At 39.0% G+C, this 23,755-nt stretch overlaps 1 protein-coding gene across 1 annotated transcript; it reads right to left on the bottom strand.

The window, feature by feature from the left end:
• Positions 1-21,901, bottom strand: pecam1b (platelet and endothelial cell adhesion molecule 1b). Its single transcript, XM_052032933.1, has 6 exons — positions 21,661-21,901; positions 18,866-18,901; positions 8,927-9,196; positions 6,633-6,872; positions 5,037-5,135; positions 1-2,046 (listed from the first exon to the last, which is right to left on the bottom strand). The coding sequence occupies exons 1-6, from the start codon at positions 21,692-21,694 to the stop codon at positions 2,024-2,026; spliced, it is 702 nt and encodes a 233-aa protein (XP_051888893.1). The 5' UTR covers positions 21,695-21,901; the 3' UTR covers positions 1-2,023.
• Between the last annotated feature and the right edge of the window lie 1,854 nt (positions 21,902-23,755).

Below are 23,755 nucleotides of genomic sequence, written 5' to 3'. Positions count from 1 at the left end.
TGCATTTATGAATTACCTTTAATATAATACAGGTTTGACTAAAGTAAATCATTCACATGCACAGAATGTCTACATTTTGAGATACAACATCAATGTTTCAATATAAAAGAGTTGCTGAAATGAAACATCCTATTAAAGGAACAATGGTGTACAGAATATTTATATTATGTTTCAGTTTTTTAAAATCTATATTCCTGCCAATTGCTGATATGAGCATCAGCATAAAACTTATGCAGCTTTCCACGTACATATTTTTTACAAAGCTGATGGCAAAATTCCATTTTGATGCTGTCTTAAATGAAAGTTGATCACTATTGTAACATCCTAGGCAGTTCTACACCCTTTGTCCTATCTTGCTGATACATCCTGCTGAAGGATAATAGATAGGGTTTTGTAAATACAGCCTCACAAACACAGAAAGAAAATCGTAAATGAATTGTATATAGTCTAATACCATTGGTCTAATATTGACAAAGTTACTTACTTATCTTTTTAAAACTGCAGATTTGTGCATGACCAGTCTTGAAAGGTACGGACAGTTTGGTCTGTTGAAACACTTCTATGAATGTCGAGTACAGATACATAATTCTGGACCATCATGACAACTGAGGTAAGCTCCCGCCATTTGTGGCTGGAGACAAAGGTGAGATCTTTCCTATATAGGTAAAAAAATTATATACAACTTCTGTAACAAAACTTCTCATGCTTAGAGTTTAATGGCAAATGCCTGATGCCTTGCAATCCAATGTGTGCATATGTGGGGTGGAGTTCCATTACTACCAACATCAGCATGAGTTGACCAGTGTAAAGGACAAGCAATGTCCTTCTTGGAAGGTATGCACCTTTTGCTCCCTAACAGTCTGGTATGGAGAAAACAACAAGGGAAGACATTGTGATGTGGGTCTGTCCAATCTACCCAAGTAACCTCTAAAACGTATCCCAAAACTTATGAAAATTAATATGACAACGGGCTTAACACAACTACAAAACAAAATGTGACAAGCATGGGTGGTAAATTGCTTCATTCTGCTGGGTACCATTGTCTTACTATTCAACTTTGAATAACTATCTGGAGCTAACCCAAAATATAAATGCGAAAACAGAATTAATGCCAACCTTCATCCTTATGAGTATTCAGGGTCTTGAGTCCTTTAATAAACAGAGTGTCACTGTCAATATTTGCATTGCTTCAATCAGCTTTTTTTTTCTGGGCCAAATAAAATGGATGTCCATTTCTAAACTATAAAATAATAATGTATAAAGGGAAGACTCTCAGCTCATCCTACCTCCCAAAATATAAAACAGGTAAAATTAAATGCTTTATTGAAAAAGATGTTTTTGTTTGGGATGTTTCTTGTAATGCTCCAATGTTTGCCTACATCTCAGTGGGAGTACTTGCATCATTTACAAAATTTAAGAAATGAGTTAAAACTGGTCCTACACATTTTGCAAATAGATTCGGAGTGCTCGGGATAATGGATCGATTTCTTTAACTAATTTCCTTAACTTAGCATGATTTGTATTTATGAAAAAACATCCACAAATATTGCAAGTAGAGTGGGATACCTTTAGAATTGGTAACTTTGCACGGACACAGCTGGTGGTCAGATCTTAAGCGCCCCTTTATACCTGCATCTTGGAAGCTCAAAATCTGAAATTATAGTCATACTCATTTGAAAATGTTAATCAGTTTTGTCCAGTTTCTTGGTAGCTTCAGTCTTGAAGGATTGGCTCCCATTGTGTTATCTTGTGAGGTCACATCCCAGTCATGATTGATACTTGGGTTTGATTTCACTTCCATTTCAATCAGACTTCATAGTAGGACATAAAGTAGCTGACTGACCATCAGTGAGGAAAAAGAGATTTATCAAAGACCATTGTGCTGCTTTAACATAAACCATACTGTTTGGCAATAACAATGAGGCATTGGTCATGATGGTTGTATAGTATTTCCTGGATCCAAATTGTCTTGTGATTGAAGATAACAAAGCAGAACCTTGTTGACAGATACACATCACATGACTTATGCAGCATTGAATCTGTGGGCTGAAAGAGGATTTTTTTAAAAAGAAAATATCTTTGTAGAGACATGATTGATACACAAGCCATAACTATCAATTTCAAAATTATTTTAAAAATTATTCAAAAATAACCAGAAAGATTATTTACAATCCTTAAAGTTCAAGATTCAAATTAAGTTTGCAAAGCATGAGTTTTCCTCTGAGGTGTAGTATTTTTAAGATTGATAGATGCTGTCGTTTTTTAACGAGAGTATTGCTGTAAATTTGGAGCAACAAACAAATGTTGTCGAGTCCAGATGAAAGGTCTCAACCCAAAACGTCAACTATCCATTTCCCTCTGCAGGTGCTGCCTGAACTGCTGAGTTCCTCCTGCATTTTGTTTGTTACTCCAAATTCCAGCATCTGCAGTCCCTTGCATCTCCATTCTGTAAATTTAGGTTTGGAGTTAAAACTGCAATGCTGGCAAACAGGTGTACATAGTCTTAGGTTAGTTAGGTCAATGCTTGGTCCAGAGAACAAAGGAGAAAGAACCAATGGTGGTCCTGAAACCTGCTGAGCTTCACTGCAACAATGTAGAAATGAAAGGTGGAGAACAGGAAGGTCACTTAAAGTGGAGAGTCACAAGGAACTTGCATATACCACAGTGTAATGTAATGTGCTCTTGGTCACATCATTGTAGGAATCTCATGGTCCACAAGAAAGTTTGAGAAATACTTATCCCTCATTGAAAACCACAGTCTATATTCACCCTAACATCAAAGAATAACCTTGTCAAAATGCATTAACCACCTCTTCACCTAGTAAGGACCCAGCATATGTTTTAGGAGACCAACAGGGGTGCATGAGAAACAGTGCAACCCTATTTCTAGAGGAATTCTTTTTTCATGAATTTTTGGGGCATAGTCTATAAAACTATGAATCTCTTTTATGCCCAAATAGATAAATAAAATATACATTCAGGCGGCATGGCATGGAAGAACAGAGGGATACGAGTCCCCAAGGTTCACGGGGCATTAAAGGTAGTGGATTTTAAGATTTCAGTTTCTTAATCCATATGTTATGGAAAATAACATTAATGAAGTATAATTTTAGAGGAGTATGTGAAAGATCAATACGTGGATTACATAGATTTTGTTCTTCAGGTTACTTTTCAGTGGAAACACTTATATTAATATTTTTAAATTATCTAGTGCATGCTACTGTGCATGCACTTAAGTGCATATTCTAGGCCAGTACACCATTGGTACATTGAGGGAGAGAGAAGAACCTGCAATTGCAAGCATTTCCTTAGCTGTGGCAGTTAAACTTGCCAGAAATTCTTATTCATAGTTTAAGTGTTCCAGTTGAAGAATCCAACAGCGACACACCCTGTTCTGCAGGAAGTGGAGCAGCCTTTGTGGAATTCTTACAGCAGGGAACATTACATAACAAGGTCTAAACAATGAATGCAAAAATAAACAATCTTTAAGCTTGCTTACGATGTAATAATAATAAAGGTGTCCTTTTTAGTACTTATTTTCCTCTTGGATCACCAATTTTTTTTCATGGAGCCAGCATGGCACCAGATGTCCTGGTTTAGATGAGGAAAAGTAGGTCACATGGTCTACTAGCGTCTTTGTATCCATTGTTAATGGGCATTAGGAGCTTCATGCGGCTGCTGGAACCCAAATCATGCAAGTGAGTGGCAGGTTTCCCTGTAGCAGAAGTGACCTACCCATTCTAGTACTTCACCTCTCCCAAAAAGGAAGTCAGGATCAGCAGATTCATTTGATTGCACTTTTAAGAGGGTTTATACCATTATTTTTGCAATGAAAATTAAACATTATAAGATCAATGTATTAATTTGTTTGGTGCTATTTATATATTTTTTGGGGAATTAATTTTATGAATTAAGGGCTGGAGCACTCATTCCATAAAATTAGCATCCACTGATATGTGTCTCTGTAGACAATCATTCATCTGTAACCTAGAATAGTTCTAACAATCCAAGCATCAAGCTAAATGAATTCAATCCAGCACCACATACTGCATCAAAAAAAAGTCCCTGGTTTTAGCATCTAGAATTTTATCTGTTGCAAAATTAGGCTGGTTAGACCAGGAAGTTTAAAATCAAGCTATTGAGGAAAACATTGGGCTGGATTGTGCTGGCAGTTCTATGGTGAAGCATCTGCTCTCTCCTCCTTGCTGTCCAGCTAGTCTCATACTGCTGTGCCTAAGCATTGAAATAGGGAAGTCAGAGACAAGCTGCAGGTCAAATGCCGGCGCACCCAACCTTGTGCTCTGCTGGTGGACTCGCTACTGATGCACTGAGCTGGGGGGTTAGCTGCACTTGATACCCAGCCACTGCATCTTACGCTGGCAAAAAAAGCATGACCTCATTCACATAAATGAGAATGCAAACCTTGCATTAAAAACATAAGTGCAGGTAAGTGGCTGAATTATTTTTCCTTGTAATGAAGGTATTATTTTTAATTAATTTTTAGGAATTAGGCTGCTTTTAATTCAATTCATTATTTTTGTTTTTAATTATTTAAGCCAATGTGAACAGTTTTTATATGTCCATGATTATCAAGATCCTTTGACAGCAGCTTGCTATCAATGAGCCTGCTCCACCTTGCAGGCTGTCTCTTGGATATAGAGGGTCAGAGCCACTCCTCTGTATCCAGATCAGGTTAAAGCAGTGCTATGGCAGTGAACCAGATCCTGTAAAATATGGCCAGTTAAAATATTTCAAGGTATGTACTTTTTTTTAACTCAGAGAGTGATACATCATAAAAAGAATATGCCTTCTCACATAGTAGGGGAACCGGAAATATAAGTGAGTAATGTGCTGGAAGAATTTGAGTGCCAAGGGATTAGCTTGGGAAGGTAGATATTCTGAAGATAAATATTATTTAGAAAAAATTGCAAATAAAATTAATATTATGGCCAAAACTATCCATAATAACTCCTTTCAGATGGAGATAAAATTAAATGCAATTGAAGTCATTGAATATTTTGTTTCTAATTACGTACCTTTAGTTGCATTGCAATAACAAATCAACCCAACGATCAAAATGAGCAGCAGAACGGCTGCTACACTGACACCAACCACCACTGGCTGGAAACTGGAATCTGGAAAGTAGAACCACACAGACTGTTGCTTTATTTTCTGTTGCATAAGAATCATTGAATATATTCCAGGCCGAGCTAGACGTTTGTACTATAGTGGAATCAAGGCAGGGAACTGGAGTTGCAGCCAAGATCGGAACTGCTATGACCTTGTTAAATAGTGGAGCAGAGGCAAGGTGCTACTACTGCTCCTGTTCCTTATGTTATGTTCTTCTATAATGTGTACCTCATTCCACTGACATGCACAAGCTTACCACGGCGCTGTTTTGTTCCGATAGCTTTGAAATTACACTTTGCAACAATTAGCATGTGAACCCGCAATATATTTACATTAATTAAATGTATTTACATGAATATATTTACGCTCACCGTGGTAATTGGGAAATTTAAATTCAAATAATTAAATAAATCTGATATTTAAAATAAGCTGTCTCAGTAATGGTAACTGTGAAACTATTGGATTATCATAAAAATCCCATCTGGGGCTTCAGAGACGGAGATCTGCCATCACATGGTCTGACCTACATGGTCTGACCTACATGGTCTGACCTACATGGCAACTCCAAACTGCTGCCTTAGTAATTAGGAATGACAATGAATGTCGGTGTTGCAGTGATTCTCCATACCCCATGAATAAATAAATATATTTTGAGCAAGTGGTCATGAATAGAGGCAGTGAGTACAAAGGTAAGGAAGTAATGATGAATTTTCATAAAACATGCAGAAGGCCACAGTTGAAAAATTGTGTCTCATCCTGGTCACCACACCTTAGGAAATACGTGAAAGTCCTGGGGAAGGTTCAAGAAAGAGTCACGAGAATAGATCCTGGAATAAGGGTTTTTAGCTGTATTGCTGGGTGCGACAGGCCAGGGTTGCTCTCCTTGAAGCAAAAAAAGGTTGAGAAGAGATTTGATAGAGGTGTACAAGATCATGGTTGGTTTAGAGCGAAAAGATAGGGAAGCTTGTCTGCAAGACCCAGAGGGCACAGACTGAAATTTAGGGTGAAAATCAAGAGGAATGCAAGGAAAAACTTTTTGTACTGTGATTCATTATGATCTGGAATTTGCTGCCTTTTGTGGGTTTAAAACAGATTCATTCAATGCCCGCTAAGGGGAATTGGATAGGCACAATAGAGAATAATTTGAGAGCAGCGTAGACATGATGGGCTGAATGCCCTGCTGTGTCATTCACAGTCCTATGATTCTAATGCGGCAGTGCCTGCCAGAGTCAGGATTGTTAACTTGCAAATCCTGATCCAAGACACACATTCTTGAATTTGGCAATTAACACTGAAGTGGCTCTGAATTGGCAGCCTTGTCCAAGATGCATTTGGCATATGGTCCCTGGATGGTTATACCTGACCTAAAAATGGCTGAAAGTGAGAAAATAAAATGATGTTTACTTTCTCAGCATTGCTTATCCCTTTACAATACAAAAATCTTTCCAACAGAAGAAATTCAGATTTAAATAGTTGACGACAGTGCTACAAATGGACTTTACCTTGCATTGATACTTCAATCCTGTTGCTCATCTGATGGAGCATCGAGCAGTAATATATCCCTGAGCTTGCGGATTCAATAATTAGCTGGTTCTGCTTTGTGACTTTGGTCATATTCTTCTTTGGGTACATAAAATACCACGTGTAATTTTGTTTAGTTTCATAAGTTACAGTGCAATTGAGTGTAAGCTGCTGGCCCGGAACAGGTGGATCTGGATTTGAGGTCAATTTAACAGACAAATCTAAAAAGAAATCCAGAACAGAAATTTTAGTGTGCTCCATCGGTAAAATTATTGCAAAAAAAAGTTTTACGTAAACATTGGTACTGGGAATTCTATGCTTTCTGAATGGCTATATCTGGCCTGCAAATGGCTAATTATAAGAAAATAACATGTTTAATTTCCTGGTATTATTAATCCCATATCTTTACAAATATCAAAAAATCATGAATCTGTCTGGTCAAAGAATCTCTGAATTAAATGGTTGGGTGTTCAATTACAATAGTATTGCTTGCCTAGTACTTCAATCCCATTGCTAATATATCCTTATACTGAGTGGTAATACCAGGGTCTGATTCTGCATTGCGATGTTGGTCAGGTTCATTACTGGATGCAAAAATGCCAGGTTATTTGAGTTTGTAAGATACACTGCAGCTGTGCAGGTTTCTGCATCAAATTACAACCAGATCCACACCATAGATGATACTTTTCAAATTAAATTATAACAGAAGATTTGTCTCCACAAATGCACCTATAGATTCTTCTAGTATTAGAATGGTCACATATCTAGGTACAATTCCCTGGTTTGCTTAGCTAGCCTTGTAAGCATAACCAAATATTGCAGGTCACTCATCCTCTGCTGAAACCCCTTGTACACAGGTTTAACGTCCATTCAATTCTCACCACTGTCTGTAAGGAGTTTGTACGTTCTCCCCGTGTCTGCGTGGGTTTCCTCCAGGTGCTCCAGTTTCCTCCCACCTTCCAAAGACGTACGGGTTAGGAAGTTATGGGCATGCTATGTTGGCACCAGAAGCGTGGCGACAATTACGGGCTGCCCCCGGAACACTCTACACAAAAAGGTGCATTTCGCTGAGTGTTTCGATGTACATGCGACCAGTAATGATATATCATCATATCATCATCATCACCTTTTCCAAATGGTCAGAGCTGTACCAATACCAGTAGCATTCATGGATCACCCAGAACTGCAGAGCAGTAAGAATTGTATTGGATCAGTATAGGAAGGAGGAAGGTGGGTGGCAGAAACACAAGTGATTTGCTGGAAAAGTGAACCAGCCAATAACTCTTTGAAAGATAAGAGAGCAGTCAGGAGCAACCTGACTGTTCACACTCCCTCCACTGGAGCTCCAACTATAGTAACAACTGGTTTATATCGGATCATTAATCTAGCAAAACATTATGAGGTGCTTTGCTGAAAATAAAATAACACCAAGCAAATGGCAAAGAGGTAGGTGCGAAGGGGCAATTTAAATGAGAAGAGAGAGGCGGAGAGGGAATCCAGAGTTTAAGCTCACAGCAGTGAAAGCATGAAGTCGACAGCAGAGTGATTCCATTTGTGGATGCTCATGAAGCTGGGAATGGCTCAGTATAGAAACCTAGGAGGGTTATTGGATTGGAAGAGATAGTAGAGAAAGGGAGCACACAATATAGAGGCATTTTCAAAAAGGATAAGAATCTAAGTATTAGGCTTTGCTTAATCAGGAGTCAAAGTAGATCAGCAAGCAGTGACAGCATGGATGAATAGGTTATACAGTAAAACTCCAATAATATGCTATCTGGTTGTTTCAAAATCCCAAGGGTTCAGCATTTAGTTTGCCTAGTATTGGTATTGGTTTATTATTGTCATTTGTACCAAGGTACAGTGAAAAACTTGTCTTGCACACCGATCGTACAGGTCAATTCATTACACAGTGCAGTTACATTGAGTTAGTTCTGTTTGTCACACTCTTTTGAACTCCCCAGGATCTTTTCCCACACTCCCTTTAAGCATGTTTACCGGAAAATTTATTATACTACTGTGTAACATCTAAAAAATGTGAATTAAAAGTGTGTTGTGGTATTAATAGGGAATAACATCCAAAAGTCCAGAAAATTTGCCTGTACAGCACTATCAAAGTCCCAAAGATGCCAGATTATCAGTGTAATAGGTGTGCAAATGTAATTGTACTTCGACACTGTCACATTTTACAATTTGAACAACAAGCACTGACTGCAAAATGAAAGGATAAAATGAAAAATTACAAAAAGCTAGACTATGAAATTGATATTGTTCATACCTATAACCAGCCCCCTGCTGTACTTTGAATCAAATCCATTCTCAGCTTTGCATTTGAGGGTCTCCAGTAGCTCTCTGTAAGTTAGTTGCACAAGGAACTCTGCCTTCCTCCGACTCTCTGCTTGGTAGGTTTCCATCAATGTTTTATTTCTATATAACGTGTAAATTATTGGTAAGGTGCCTTCAGGTGACACACAGTAAATAGTCATGATCACTGCTTGTTCATCCTTATGGTCAATTTTTGCAGAAATCTCAGGATTGGATGCTGGAACTTAAGAAGCAAAAGGAAAACATAAGTAACACTTTAAGAGGATAAGTTTAACTTCCTTTTAAAAAATACAGCTCACACAAGATGTAAATGACCCAGTGCAGACTGGTGCCAAGATCATTGTTTATTGAGTAATCTGTTGGTGTCCCAAAGCACATTCAACATTTCATAGTAATTGAAACTGAGTCACAGAGAGACCTTTCCAATATCTTAATAACTTGTTAGCTCCAGCACAGCTAGTAGAGTCCAACAAAAGATGCATGGCTGTGTCCCAGTTTATTAGGGCAATAAGTGTGGGCCTTGCCAGCTATACCCACAGCCTATGAATGGACCTATTCAGCATCCAGGGCATTTTGCCCCTGAAATTACAACTTTTGCTGTACAAGAGACTTTTTGGGCTCTAACCCAGACTATTGTTATTAATCACTACCATGAAGGGACTAAAGCTCACATGCTGTAAAACTTGGGCTTTTTCAAAACTTTCGTCTTTAAGCAGCAGTAGGTCAACTGCACATCAGTAAACAGTATCCTGTGTTACTTTCCATGGGGGATACAGTGTCATATTGGTAATATTACTGGACTAGAGGCTTGGGCTAATAATTCACATGGACGTTAAAATCTCATCTCACTGGCTGAGGGGATCAAGTTGTTAAATAATTCTTGATTCAGGGATAGCTGCAGGATTATAAATCTGACCATTTTTGGTGGGGTACATTTAACAAATATTGATAGTATCTGTAGGTATCTGTACTTAATATGTTTAATACTTATTGGATGGGGCTGTGCCCCAGTTGATCCCAGCCTGAACATGCTCCTCTCTGCAGGAAATAGCTGATGCCCTTGAAACTACCAGATTGTTATGAAAAGCCAACTGGTTCAGCAATCTTTATGGAAGGTATTTGCAGTTGTTATTTGGTTTGATCTGTATGTTGATTCCAGACCTGCAGCAATGTAACCAATTCTTAGATGCCCTGTGATATGGCCCAGCAGGTTATTCAACTCAAGGGCAGTAGGTATCAGATTTTGCATACGGGCCTTGCTAACATTGCTGGTATCCTGTGAGCAAATGGTTTCAATAGATCAAAGGGCTTTCCACCTTGGCACTGAAAGTTAGGATCTACCAGATATTCCTGGTACTATTTCCAAAATACTTTCTTGTTTGTGGTTTCCAACCATTGAGTCATCCACCCTTAGCTGATGAGAAATGAGAGGAGCCAGTATTATCACTGGCTTGTCTCACTTCTCATCCGATCACTCGCTCACTTGGAAATGGGGAACACTTGTATTTTGCTAATGGCACATTTTCCTGTTTTTATCAAACACAAAATAAATGAATAAGAGAATATCAAAGTAATTTAACTTTAACATTTTTGTTTGCTTTACAATGATAGCCACCAGCATCGATGACTAAGGTTATCAATAACCAGACTGGACATTTATTTTGAATGAAGGAGATGCAGTTCTTTTGTGTTTATTAAAGAACCATTGGTAGGTCACATCAGAACCCTGGTAAACAAAGTCTACTATATATTTTTAGATCAGATGTAACATGTATTGAATTTAACCATAATTCCCAATTGTGGAGCTAAAAAAAGAAATAAAATAATTAACAGTCAGTTTTATGCCCTTTCACAAAGGAGTTTAAAAACAAGCCATATACTGACTGCACTCTGATGACAGCATCGCAGTGTTTATTTGAAGAGCACCTATAGTGGAGATAAATATTCTAAGGTGATTCCCAAGGTGTTGGGTGAAGAAGCAGACATCAAACAAAGTGAGGAATGATTAAGAGAGTTCACCAACAGCTTAGACAAAGGCATAAGACAGAGGTGGATGAAAGAGATGGGGAGGGTCAGGGACAGAACTGCAGCAGATGCTGCCTAGGTTCTGAGGCATGTCATTGCTGGATTGAAGGAATGAGGAATGAAGGGAAGGAGGTGAGACCATGTTAGAGAAAGGGAGATTTCAATGAAGAATGTGGTAGGTCTGGAGGAGGTTAAAGAGAGATGGAGGGCAGAGGCATGGGGTAGGGTGCTTAATACAAGAATCAAAATCTTAATTCTGAAGCTTTGTGAGGATCCTACGTAAATCATAAAGAACGATGGGCAACTGGGATTAGGTATAAATTAGGAGAGGAAGAACAGAGTTTGGGAAAAACTAACTAGCAAAGGATGGGATGTCGGCCAATAGATTTGGGAATAGTCAGGAAGTAAGAAACGTGTGGATGTGCGTGAAACTATGGAAGTGAAATCTGACACTGCTTTAATGCGGAGAAAAGGAGGGTGAAAACTGAAAGGAAAACAGGATGCAGAGATTGTTCAGGCTGAGACAATGGCTGTGGAGAGAACTGGAGGAAGTTACAGTTAAATCAGCACAGGAGGTCAGACAAGCAGTAGTTCTGAATCAACAAATGAAAACTGACTATGTATCAAATGAAAATAAAGAACTGTATTTGCAGGAAACTGAAATTAAAGTGTCAAGTGGAAATAAGTAATTTTGAGTTAACATTAACATGTGAAATACAACTGAAAAATGAAATTATCTTTCTTTAGATGATGATTTAGTATTTATTACACTTTTGTTTCAAATTCACTGTGACTTTGTGATCCCTGCTTCTCACATGTCAATTTTTATGGAGCAGGGGAGGAAGGAAGTAATCCACAAGTCAATGTGTACAACTGTCATTAAATATTCTTTAAATTATTACACTCCTTCTGCAATTCAAAAGCCATCCTCCACAGTGGGAGTAGCTTTATTAGACAGACCGTGGCAGTAGAAGGCGCCTCACCACTGCTTTCTCAAGGACAATGAGGGATGGGCAATAAATGTTGGTGTTTCCAGTGAAGCTCATATCCTGTAAATGAAAATAAATCTTCTGTCATAGATAAGGGGCCCTTGTCACATAATAGCTTTGCTTCCCTTTTCATTGTTCAGATTATTCCCATCTGGTTCATTGTGGTCAATACTTTCAATAAAATTCTATGTTTGAGCTCATCAGATACAGCAACATGAATTTCCTCTAGGGGCCCCTCACTGTTTACCACATGGGTTCTGGTGTTTTGTATGCATAGACATATGATTCATACTCTTTCAAGTAAAAATAACTGATGGAGGACACTCATTTTAAAAGGAGATTTTGACCAGGATTAAGAGCATGACAATTGCTTGTAACTGCACAGAGCTATCCAATCTGAGGTCTCACCCGGAATTCTAAATTGTTCTATGGTAAATGTAATCAAAGAAATATCAGTGATTGAAGTTCAAAGGAAAAGTGAAACATCTTCCCAAAATTCAACAATCTTTGCCTTGGTACTGGCATCAGGTTTCAACCACAAACAGCTTGCACATTCTCCATGTGACTGTGGTGTTTACCCAAGGTGCTCCAGTTCCCTCCTACATCTCAAGGTAGGTGGTAGGTTAATTGGCTGATGTTAATTGCTGAGTGGCAGGAGAATCGGGGGGAGTTGGTGGGCATGTGGGAGAGAATAGGTTACAAGGAAGTAAATGAAGATTACTCTGATAGCTAACATAGATTTGAATGTTGATAAGCTATAAAATATGAAACAAGGGGCATAAAATAGAAACCGGGAGATCCACAAATTGTTCATTCATGCAGTAATTTATTTTGATCAATTTATTTTGACCACCATTTGTATCAGGAGGGCAGCCAAGATTAGAGGGGAATGCTGGTAGCAGAGTGGCCCAGATGGCTACGGGGGGGGGGGGGGGGGGGGGGGGGGGGGGAGGGAATAGAATTGGGAAAGGTGGTCAGAGGAGATTTAATACAAAATCCTCCTGGCTCTTGCGTCAGCTGGAAACCTATATCAGTTCATATTTCAAGTTTCATGTTTGACACAGATTTTTCCCAGTTTTTGATTTAAGATGATTTGTTCATGCAACATTTAATATTTGAAATAGATATAAGATTCATAATATAATTTGTTCTTTCCAGTCCTCCCTGGAAGAAGTGGAAGCAGCATCGAGAGTAGCAAAAGCAAGAATGTGCTCTGTGGTTGAATTCAACGTCCATCACCAATAGTGGCTTGGTAATACCATCATTAACTGGGTGGGCCCTTTCGTGATGAACATAGCTGCCTCAAAGTCAAGTAGATTTATCCCTCACATCGATAAGCAGTCTGTGGAGGATGCACCTGTCCAGGAAAGCACCGGTAGAAGTGACCACTGCACAGTCCTTGTGGAGACAAAGTCCTACCTTCACACCAAGGACATCCTCCTTGATGTTTGTGGCACTACAATCATATTAAATGGGACAGACTCAGAACTGATCTGGTGGATCAAAACTGGGCATCCTTGAGGAACTGTGGACAGTCAGCAACAGCACCACAATATGTAATCTGATGATTCACTCCACCATTGCTATCAAGCCAGGGGCTCAACTGTGGTTGAATAAGAAGGGCATGCATTACACTAAACATTCTAAAAACTGAACTGCCAGCCTAGTAAAGCTGCAGGATGCATGCAAGCTAAGCAGCATTCAATAGACAGAGCTCAGGAGTCTTAAAATCAAGGGATCAGATCAAAGCTCCACAGTCCTGCTACTTCTAGTCATGAATGGTGGTGGGCAATTAAACATCTAATGGGAGGAGGAAACTCCAACAATGACAGGACTCGGCAAGGTGAGTGCTGAAGACAAGGCTGAACTACTTGCAACCACGTTCAGCCAGAAGTGATGAGAATCTGATCCAACTTGACTTCTTCCCGACTTCCCCATCACAGTAGCCAATCTCCAGTTAATTTGATTCACTCCATGTGATATCCAGGAATGGCTGCAAGCACTGTGTATAACAAAGACCACAGGACCAGACAACTTATAGCACCAAAGACTTGCACTTCAGAACTAGTCTCTCCCATACCCAAGCTGTTCCAGTGTAGTTACAGCACTGGCAATAATGTGGAAATTTGCTCGGGCATGTCCTATTCAAATGAAGGAGATTTGTTTTTTTCTGTTTATTAAAGAACCATTGGTAGGTCACATCAGAACCCTGATAAACAAAGTCTACTATGTATTTTTAGATCAGAAGTAACATGTATTGAACTTAACCATAATTCCCAATAGTGGAGCTAAAAAAAGAAATAAAATAATTAACAGTCAGTTTTATGCCCTTTCACAAAGGAGTTCTAAACAGTTCTAAACTAAGGAGTTTAAAAACAAGCCGTATACAGGACAAATTCAAACCAATTATAGATGTCCTGTAGATCATTTGTGTTATCAGTTTCCTTTGTTTAAGAATTTGATCATTGTTTATCTGTGAATCCCAAAGATCTGTGTTTGTCTGAATGATAGCAGGAACTGGAGATGCTCAAAACAGAGGAAATTAAGTCCTTTCTTTCCACTGAATAGGATGGGTCTCAATTTTTAATGGGACTGTGTCCAGAGAACAAAAATATCAGCTACCGAGCACTAACAGTCAATGACAATAGGTTTTATCAGTTTGTATCCTTCCTGAATAACAATCAGAGAGAGGAGGCCTTCTCCCCATTAAGTAATAGAATCCTAATCCTGTTCACGATTTCACCGCCCAAGGATATAGCACAACACGTAGAAAAGAATCAGTGTCCAGGAAATTGGAATTTATATTAACAGAGTTATTTTGAACTTCCAGGAAACTGCTAACAATGCATTGCTCTTTGTGTTGGGTGAAGTTCTTGATGAAAAATTTGCATCAAACTTGCCTAGAAAAGTTACCTAAATGACATCAAGCTGCATTGTGCTAGAACAAGCCAGACTCCATTTTGGAATGTTCAGCCATAAATAAGATGTGACATCTTAACATGTTAACACTTGAACTTTCTTATTGATTAACCATATTTAGAAAATATCAAGAAAAGTTAGTTATTTAAAATGCTTACTGACAGCTGTACCTTGTTGCTTGACTGATGACCGCAAAAGTGTGATGGATAAATGGGATGGATAAGTGGGGTGACTTTTGCTTGCTTATAGATTTTTTAGAAACTGCTAAAGTAGGGGTCTTTTTGTTCTCCTGTTAACTTCAGGTGGAGCTGAATCCACAGCCAGATCAGCCATGATCTTATTGAATAGCAGAGCGGGCTCAATGGGCCAGATGGCCTACTCCTGATCCTATTTCTTATGTTCTTGTGTTGTTATATTCACCTGGCATGAGTTTATATTAAATAAAGATATTAAACTTCCAATTTGAACAGTATCCAATGTGTACAGTGGGTACTTAAACAAGGAGAACCCCACTGCATGTACCTGACTGTCACCTTTCACAACCTTAATGTTGGTGGAACTGAGATGCAGAACGTAGCCGATGCTGGAAATCTGAAATAAAAGAGACTGCTGGAAATATTCAGCAGGCCAGGCAGCATCTGTGGCAAGATAAAAACTGAGTTAACATTGCAAGTTGATGATCTTACATCAGAACTGCCCAGGTCTTACACAAGCAGGTTACCTGCGATTGTTACATTTAACATTGAGTCCTAATGGTTGCAATGTCCTTACTCAGAAAGATGAACTGCTGTTCTCTTTGGGTCCTGGGATGAGGGTTTGCCACCCATCAAAGCTTTCAGTGTTTTGGGGCAGGGCTTCCTCAGTCTAGTGATGAAGACTTGGTTGCCTTTTGCTGTTGTAGTCCAGGAAGATTTGAACCAGTAAGAAAAGCCCTTCAACATCTGAACCTGATAAATATAAACTGGAAAGTCTGCAGGCTATGCTTGCTGGTTGGGGGACTGGGTCAGCAAGTTCTGGTTTGTTATTTTGTAGGATTACAGGGTTGGTTAAGGTGGTTAGATAAAGTAGCAGAAATGAAAGGATGACTTCAAGCGATAAATCACAGCTCATTATGCAGGGAATGCAAAGATAAACCCCCTGATATAGCTGGCCACACTGTGACTTAGGCAGCAGCTGACTGCACTGGAAGCATTGCCAGGAACCCACCTCTCTCAGGGAAAATCCACTGGATCAGATGCACTGGAAGTGGAGCCACTGATCCAGCAAGATTTTGGATGGATTGGAAAATTTGTTTTTATTTGCATTATATAATGAGAGAGAAATTCAAGATTTAGGAACATTGATGTCTCCATCCAATGTTAATTCTCTCAGGATACATTGTGAACATAATGGGATGGAATGAGGGAACAGGAGTAACTGATAGACAATTGTCAAATTATCTTGTCACATAAAATTGTGTTAATCTGTGAAGGAACCCTTCCTCTTCTTCATAGTCAGTCCCACGGGATTGAGAACAGTTCACTTCATGCTGGTTCTGTGGGTTCCAAGGTGGCCAGCCGATTCTTCCACGGATGGGGTGGGGAGGTGGTGAGGTGGGCTGTTCCTTCTGTCACTTAGCTGAGGCCTGTATTTGCTCCTGGTGCATGCCCTTGTATCTCTTATGGCCATCCCAAATGCTCCACTCTGAGTGGTCAAGGGCCAGACATTCCCAGCAGTCAATGGAAATGTTGCAATTTTTCCAGGAAGGCATTGGGCACATCCCTGAGGAATCTCCTCTCATGGCAGAGCTTCTATTAGAACGTTTGTTTCAGGAGTTTGGTGTCAGGGAATTGTGGACAATGTGGCTCGCCCAAGGTAGCCAACTGAATGTAACAAGAGTCTCACTTCTGGGGTTATTGGCTGGGAAGAGGACACTGTGACTGGTTCACTTATACCTCCAGGTGAACTCGGGAGGGCATCAGTGGTATCAGCGCATGCTGTGGGTAGTCCACGTCTCAAAAGCATATGGGGAAGGCTGGAATTGCTGCTACATAGAAGACCATGCTTTATATATCAGGCCCAAAGTCTTGATCATCAAGTACTCTCCTTCTCAATCAACCAAAGAATATGCTGTCACATTGAAGGCTGCGATGAATTTCATCAAGTCTGCCGTAGCTGAGAGGTGAATCCTGAGTTATGGGAAGCGGTCCACATTTTCCAGAGTCTCGCTCAAAGCCTTAATTGTCAGAGGACAGTAGAATGCACTGGGGACAGGTTGGCAGTGGACCCACATCTTACAGAGTTTGCGTGTAAGAACTATTGGAAAGTGCCCACAAGAGCTTGGAACTTGGCTTCTGAGTGTGTGGAAATGCTGGCATCATCTGCACATTGTAGCTTAATCAAGGTTTGGGTAACCTTGGCTTTGGAGTGTAGTCACCATTGGCTCAAAAGCTTCCTGTTAGTTTGGAAAATTAGCTCCATTCCTAAGTTTGTTCTAGGTGAGATGCAGCAATTCAGCAAGAGTGATTGAGAAGTGTTAGGGAATGACGCAGCCTTGCTTGACATTGGTTTTCATTGAGATTGGTTCTGTTGTGAAGCCATTAGTCAGTATCAGTTCTCACAATGTGATATTTTCCTTCCATAGCATTTATAACCCTAACAACATTCACATCTAATTCCAAACTGCTATATTGCTAATACATAAATAATCATCTGTTTAATACATACTTACATTTTCATTTATGTTTTTTTAACTTAAACCTTGTAGTGTTCCAAGCTATGGACAAACTCCTGACATAGGAAAACTCATCATTTTACTCAGTTATTTTCAAAGCATTAAAAGAATCAGAACATCATCAAAATGAGTGTGTAATTTTCCAGCACATGTTCCTGCCTTCTACCAGGAAAACAAACAGGAAGCTATGATCAATGTACATTTTCCTTTCATTTATTTTCCTTCCAGTGTAATTTATTTTTAACTGTTGTACATATCATCAGTTTCGTTGTGATGCCTTATCAGTCCTCGAATTTCTCTTGTCTTTGAGATACATTTTTGATCCAACTTACTGTGAATCGATCATTTCTCCAATGATTACAATGGTATACATTGCTCAGCTGTAATTTTGAGCTAGACATCAGAAAGATCCTTATGGTTCATTAATGCTTGTGGTTGTCACGTATGATAGCCCTTTTTACTGGTGAAAGGGTACTGGTAATGAGAAGATATACAATATTTTTATCTTATCTGGTTCAACAACAAGTCTAAATCGCTTTGATGACGTCAATGGTGATTTCATTACGTTGGTTTCCTCTTACTCAGCATATCTGAACTGAACCAAAACTACAGCTCTGATACAGTCATGAGTAGCTGACATGGAAAATGAAATTACATCTGATTACAGGTGAATTAGGAGCCCCTCTGCCATTCAATAAGATCATAACCGATCTGACTGTAACATCAACTCCACATTCCTGCCTTTCACCCCCTTGTTTATTCAAAGCTCTATTCAAAGCTCTGCTTCGACCATCCTCTGAGGGAAGGGTTTCCAAAGACTTAGGAAAAGGGATTTTGCCTCATCGCTCTTCAATATTTTAAACAGCAACCCTTCATTCTAGATCCTCCCATTGAAGTAAATATCTTTTTCATATGCAACCTATCAATAAGCAATACTTCTCACTGGAAGATTAGACTTTATCTTTAGTGATACCTAAAATGGAGTACTGCATTCTTTAGTGCTCTTATACCTCAGTCTAAGCCTTAGCTTCAGGACTGGATTCAATGAGAACTAAGATCCCTGAACTTTCAAGTCATGTGATTCGACTATTAAATTTATGAGACAACCAAATATACCCTCAAAATTTAGTCTCACTAAAGAGATCAAAAGTTATATGCTGCAAGTATTTTCTCGGTCAAAGGCTCATGAAAGAATTGGAAACAATTGGAAAAGTTGCAGATAATCTGTGATATATGTGGTACTCACCTTTCTGCAACTGACACGCAGCATATGGAGCCAGCACTGTAAGAAGAGAGCATTGATATACACTTCAGTGTTGCACCTGTAGTATTGCAAGTTTTGTTTCTATGCATGTATACATAATGGTTAAATAATATTCTATCCCCAGCAAATTCCAAATTTAAGCTAAACACTTTAACCCAGGAGAGATCAGCTCTTCTGTAATAAGAAGATATACAATATCTGAGCACCAAGATGTTGATAAGGAAAAGTAGAATGCAAGGGTGCTCTAGCAAGAAACATAAAAACAGACTGTAAAAGCTGCTGTTAGATATGTGAAAACTAAAATATTGAAGTGATTGTGAGTCTCTTTTAGAATGAGACAGGAGAAATTATATTGAGGAATATAAGATGACAGAAAACTCCTGCTAATAGTTGAAAACCATCGGTGTAGAGTTAGTGAAAAGCTGAAAAGGAATGAGCATTAATACAATTTTTACAAAAATAGTATTTAGGAAATGAATGGGACTGAAAGCCAACTCAGAAAGTGACTGAGTACATTGTGGACACAATGTCTGAAATTCCATAGTTGAACAGTTCCCGTGGATTGGATGGTAACAAAACTATTTAAGAGAGAGAAAGAGAAAAACAAAACTGGGAATTATAAACCAGTAAGCTTGACATCAGTTATTGGGAAAATGCTGGAATCTATTAAGGAAGTATAACAGGGCATTTGGAAAATAATACGATTTAGCAGAATCAACATAGATTTATGAAAGGAAAACCACGTTTGATCAGAGCTCTTTAAGGTTGTAACTAGCAGAGAAGTAACAGGAAATGTATAAAAGTATTTATGATTTTCAGGTCTTCAATAAGATGCCACACAAGTGATAATTAAAGAAAGCGTATATTAGTTGAGGGTAATATACTGAATGGATTGAGAACTTGTTAGCAGATAGTCAACAGAGTAGGAATAATACCATTTCATGTTGTAAATTTATAAATAGGGGAGTGCTGCAGGAATTACTGCTGGTGCCCCAACAGATCTATGATTTGGATCAATGATTTGGATGGGAAACACCTCCAAGTTTGCTGATGATACAACACTGGCTGGCAGTGTGCTTTGTGAGGAAGATACGGAGAGACTTAACGAAAATATAGACAGGTTTAGTGTATAGGTGAGGACATGGCAAATAGAAAATAAGGTGGAAAAATGTGAAGTCATTTTCTTTTTTAAGAAGGTGTAGAAAGGTAGAGTATTTTTAAATGGTGAAAGGATTTAGTGTTCAGAGGGACCCGTGTGCCCTTATACATGAATCACTGAAAGTTAATATACAGACACAATAAGCAGTTAGAAAGGTAAACAGTACGTTGGCCTTACTGCAAGAGGATTTGAGTACAGAGCAGAAACATCTTAATTCAATTCTACAATGGCCTGGTGAAACCACATCTGAAATATCGTGCACGGGCTGATTTCCCTTCCAAGGAAAGATATACTTGCAATAGGGAGAGTGCAGCCAAGGTTCACCAGATTGATGTCTGGGATGGCATGTCTGTTGTATAAGTAAAGATTAAGTGGACTAGGCTCATACTCTCAAAAATTAGAAGAATGAGGGGTGATTTCTGCAAAACATACAAAATTCTTGAGGGGTTTGACAAGGTAGACGTGGAGTTCGTGTTTCCCTGGCTACAGAGTCTGGAACTAGGACCCACAATCTCAAGGTGTTGACCGTTCAAGACAGAGAGGATAAGAAATTTCTTCAGTGACGAGAAAGCGAATTCTCCATTTAAGAGGGCTGTGCAAGCTTGGTCATTAATACAGAAATAGATTTTTAAATATTAAAGGAATCGCAGGATATTGGATTAATGCTGGAAAGTGGTGCTGAGATAAAAGATCAGACATGATCTTATGTGACAGAGCATGCACGACAGGCTGAATAGCCTCCTCCTACTTAGATATCTTGTTCTTATTAACACTGACAACAATTCATCTTCCTCAATTTAATGCACACTAATATGCAGAGCACACAACTAAAGTGACTTAAGAAAATGTTTCATGAGAAATGTCTCTGTGCTTGGTCGATGTTACCATCAATTCCATTTAGCATTGTTCTGCAGGGATTACTGTTAACAGTTGTTGTTACTTGGAATATGTATTTATTCCTTCCAAAATTTTTCAGAGAGGTTACACTGAAAGTTTCAATTACAACCATGTTTAACTTTTACCTTGGAATAAATTTGCGTGCGGTTAATTACATGAAATACTTTGACACGCATTCAGAGGAAGTCCATCTGTCATCGTGGATATCTGTTCAGTGCAAGCTCAACCAACTGACAAAATATTTTGTAGCGAATGATTCTATAGACAAAGGTCGATTTTTTCATATAACTGATGTGTTGACATTAAACTGCTTCTAAACTAATTGCATTAAAGTTGGAGTAATCTTAAATGTTTATAAATGCTATGGAGATTTAAAAGAACCTTATCACACTTCATAATAAGTCAATACTTATTATACCCACAAAATAAATTTCAAAACTAAGGACAAAACACCCATCAGGACTTGCATTTCTGTGATAAGTGCAGCAACTGGTGTTAGGAAGAACTGTTTGAATGTATAAATATATGACAGAGCCCGTCTATAAAACTTCAGTTAAGTTTCATGAAAATATACAATTTTGTGATTCTTCATATTTTGAACCCGCACTTCCTGATAACATGTTGTAAGTCAGTACAAAGCTTTATAAAGAATACCTTAATTATCAATATACAGAACTACTTCTCTCTTCATTGGAAAATGGCAACAGTAAAACCAACTCACCAAACAGAAATTGTAGCTGGAAAAAGACGTTCATTTTCTTCTTTGTTTTAATTTGTTGTTAATGAACAAACATCAAAAGTAGAGAGTAAAGTCAAATTACTTCATCTGTTCTTCGTCAAACGCAGCAGAGACAATGGAATACTTTTTTTTCTCTCGTGCTGGCAGTTAGCTGCGAGATCCACACCCGGAACTGGATTGCTAGCACATATTCAGAGCTGTGATAGCTGTGCAAGTCTGATAATAAAATGGAAATGAGGAAGGCCAAGGCCATCCTGCCTTCTAATTGGTTACTACCAACTCGCCAGTCTTCCTTTTCAGCACAATTGTAATTTTAAAAGCAGATTTGAATGAGAGGATACAGCAAAGCACGTCTTCCTTTTAGGTCACAATTTTGTTCATTTTTAAAACTAATTACTGAACCCCAGGGAGAGATTGTTCTCCACTATTCCTCTCTAACAACAGGGAAAAAACATTTCAGTTCAAGTAGAAGCTCTATGGCCGACTTACATTTGCACGTTTAAAAGCTGCATTCTTAGACAGCAGCCATTAACATTGCCTAATGAAAAACAGCATCCTATTTGGTCATCCATACCAATCCAGAATGATCATGTTTAAAGAATGAACTTAAAAATTTACTGTCAAGATGGAAAGTATCTATAAAGATGCTTTAATTAAAATCTATCACCAGTGAAAAAAACTGTACCGATGAGAAGGTGCAACTACACTGATGTTTGTGCAGATAATTTCTATAAACGTGAATGCGTGCATTTCTAAATTTAAAAATAAATTATCATATGATCTAAAATTGGGTCACCAGGTCAGCATATAGCAATTCCACTTTACCTGAAGCTGGCTCTTGGTAAATTCATGAAAAAGTGGCTAGCTTGTGTGTGTTATTGAACAATAACTACCTACACATCCATAAGTACTTACATTTATATGGTATAACACTAAATGTGTAGCGACTCACCTTCCAAGCGAGCGAACTGGCTCGGTGGTCGGGTCGCGCATCGTCAGAACGGTGAGGCCCAAGATGGCACTGGGCCTTCGTCTTCCCTGAGCGACGGGGAGAACCCGCACGCGAGAAAAGTTTGATGATGTAGCGCATAGGTCATTTCCGTTTTTGGTGGGTGGGAACCGTTCCTCTTAAAAGGCCCACGCAAGGCGGGAAAATAAATCAGTTTTGCTCTGCAACTCATCGACTAGTGTCTTACTTTCGCATCGCGGTAGCAGCCGCTACAAATGTACATTTTTGTCAATTTAAACATACAACTCATCTGCCATTGTCTAAAACCAAGCTCAGCGAATTGCTACTTGCATGCATTGTTGGTACAGTGGAAAACATTCTGACTGGTTGCATCACAGTCTGGTAATGGAAACCCCAATGCACAGGAACACAAGAGGCTGCAGAGGGTTGTGGACTCTGCCAGTTCCATCACATGTACAGCTCTCCCCACCATCATGGACATCTATAACAGGCGATGTCTCAGGAAGCCAACATCCATCATTAAGGACCCCCACCATGCCCACTTCTCATTGCTGCCATCAGGTAGGAGGTACAGGAGCCTGAAGACCCACACCTCAAGGTTCAACAACAGCTTCTTCCCCACTGCCAACACGTTCTTGAACCCACCTGAAAAGCCCTAATTCTACCTCGGACTATATTTTCTTCAACTTGCACTAATGTCATTATGTTAATTTTTGTTTAGTCATGTAAGTTATGTACAATTTATATCAATTTAAGTTCATGTAATTTATGTTTGTAATGTATGGTGCTGCTGCTGCAAAAAGCTAACTTTCAAGACATTTATACCCTGGGGATATATGCCCATGACAATAAATTTGAACTTGAACTTGAACTTGAGACAGCTGCAGCTGACTGTAAAGGTTGCTCAACCTCAGTGGAGGTCCAGGTTGCTAAAATTAAAGTTGGAGAAGGGAACAATGGAACCTTGTGCCTTGTTTACCCGATCCTTGGATGAATGACCTCAGAGTCATCAGGGTCTTGGGCAGGTCTACATCAATGAACCTTTAAGAAGGCCAAAAGAAAACAAATGAGAGCAGCATTGATAGCAATAACACAGCAACAACCATC

Source organism: Pristis pectinata, chromosome 18 (assembly GCF_009764475.1).
Source record: "Pristis pectinata isolate sPriPec2 chromosome 18, sPriPec2.1.pri, whole genome shotgun sequence".
Taxonomy (NCBI): Eukaryota; Metazoa; Chordata; class Chondrichthyes; order Rhinopristiformes; family Pristidae; genus Pristis; species Pristis pectinata.
The sequence above is the reverse complement of the archived record's forward strand: the minus strand, read 5'-3'. Positions and strand labels throughout refer to the sequence as shown.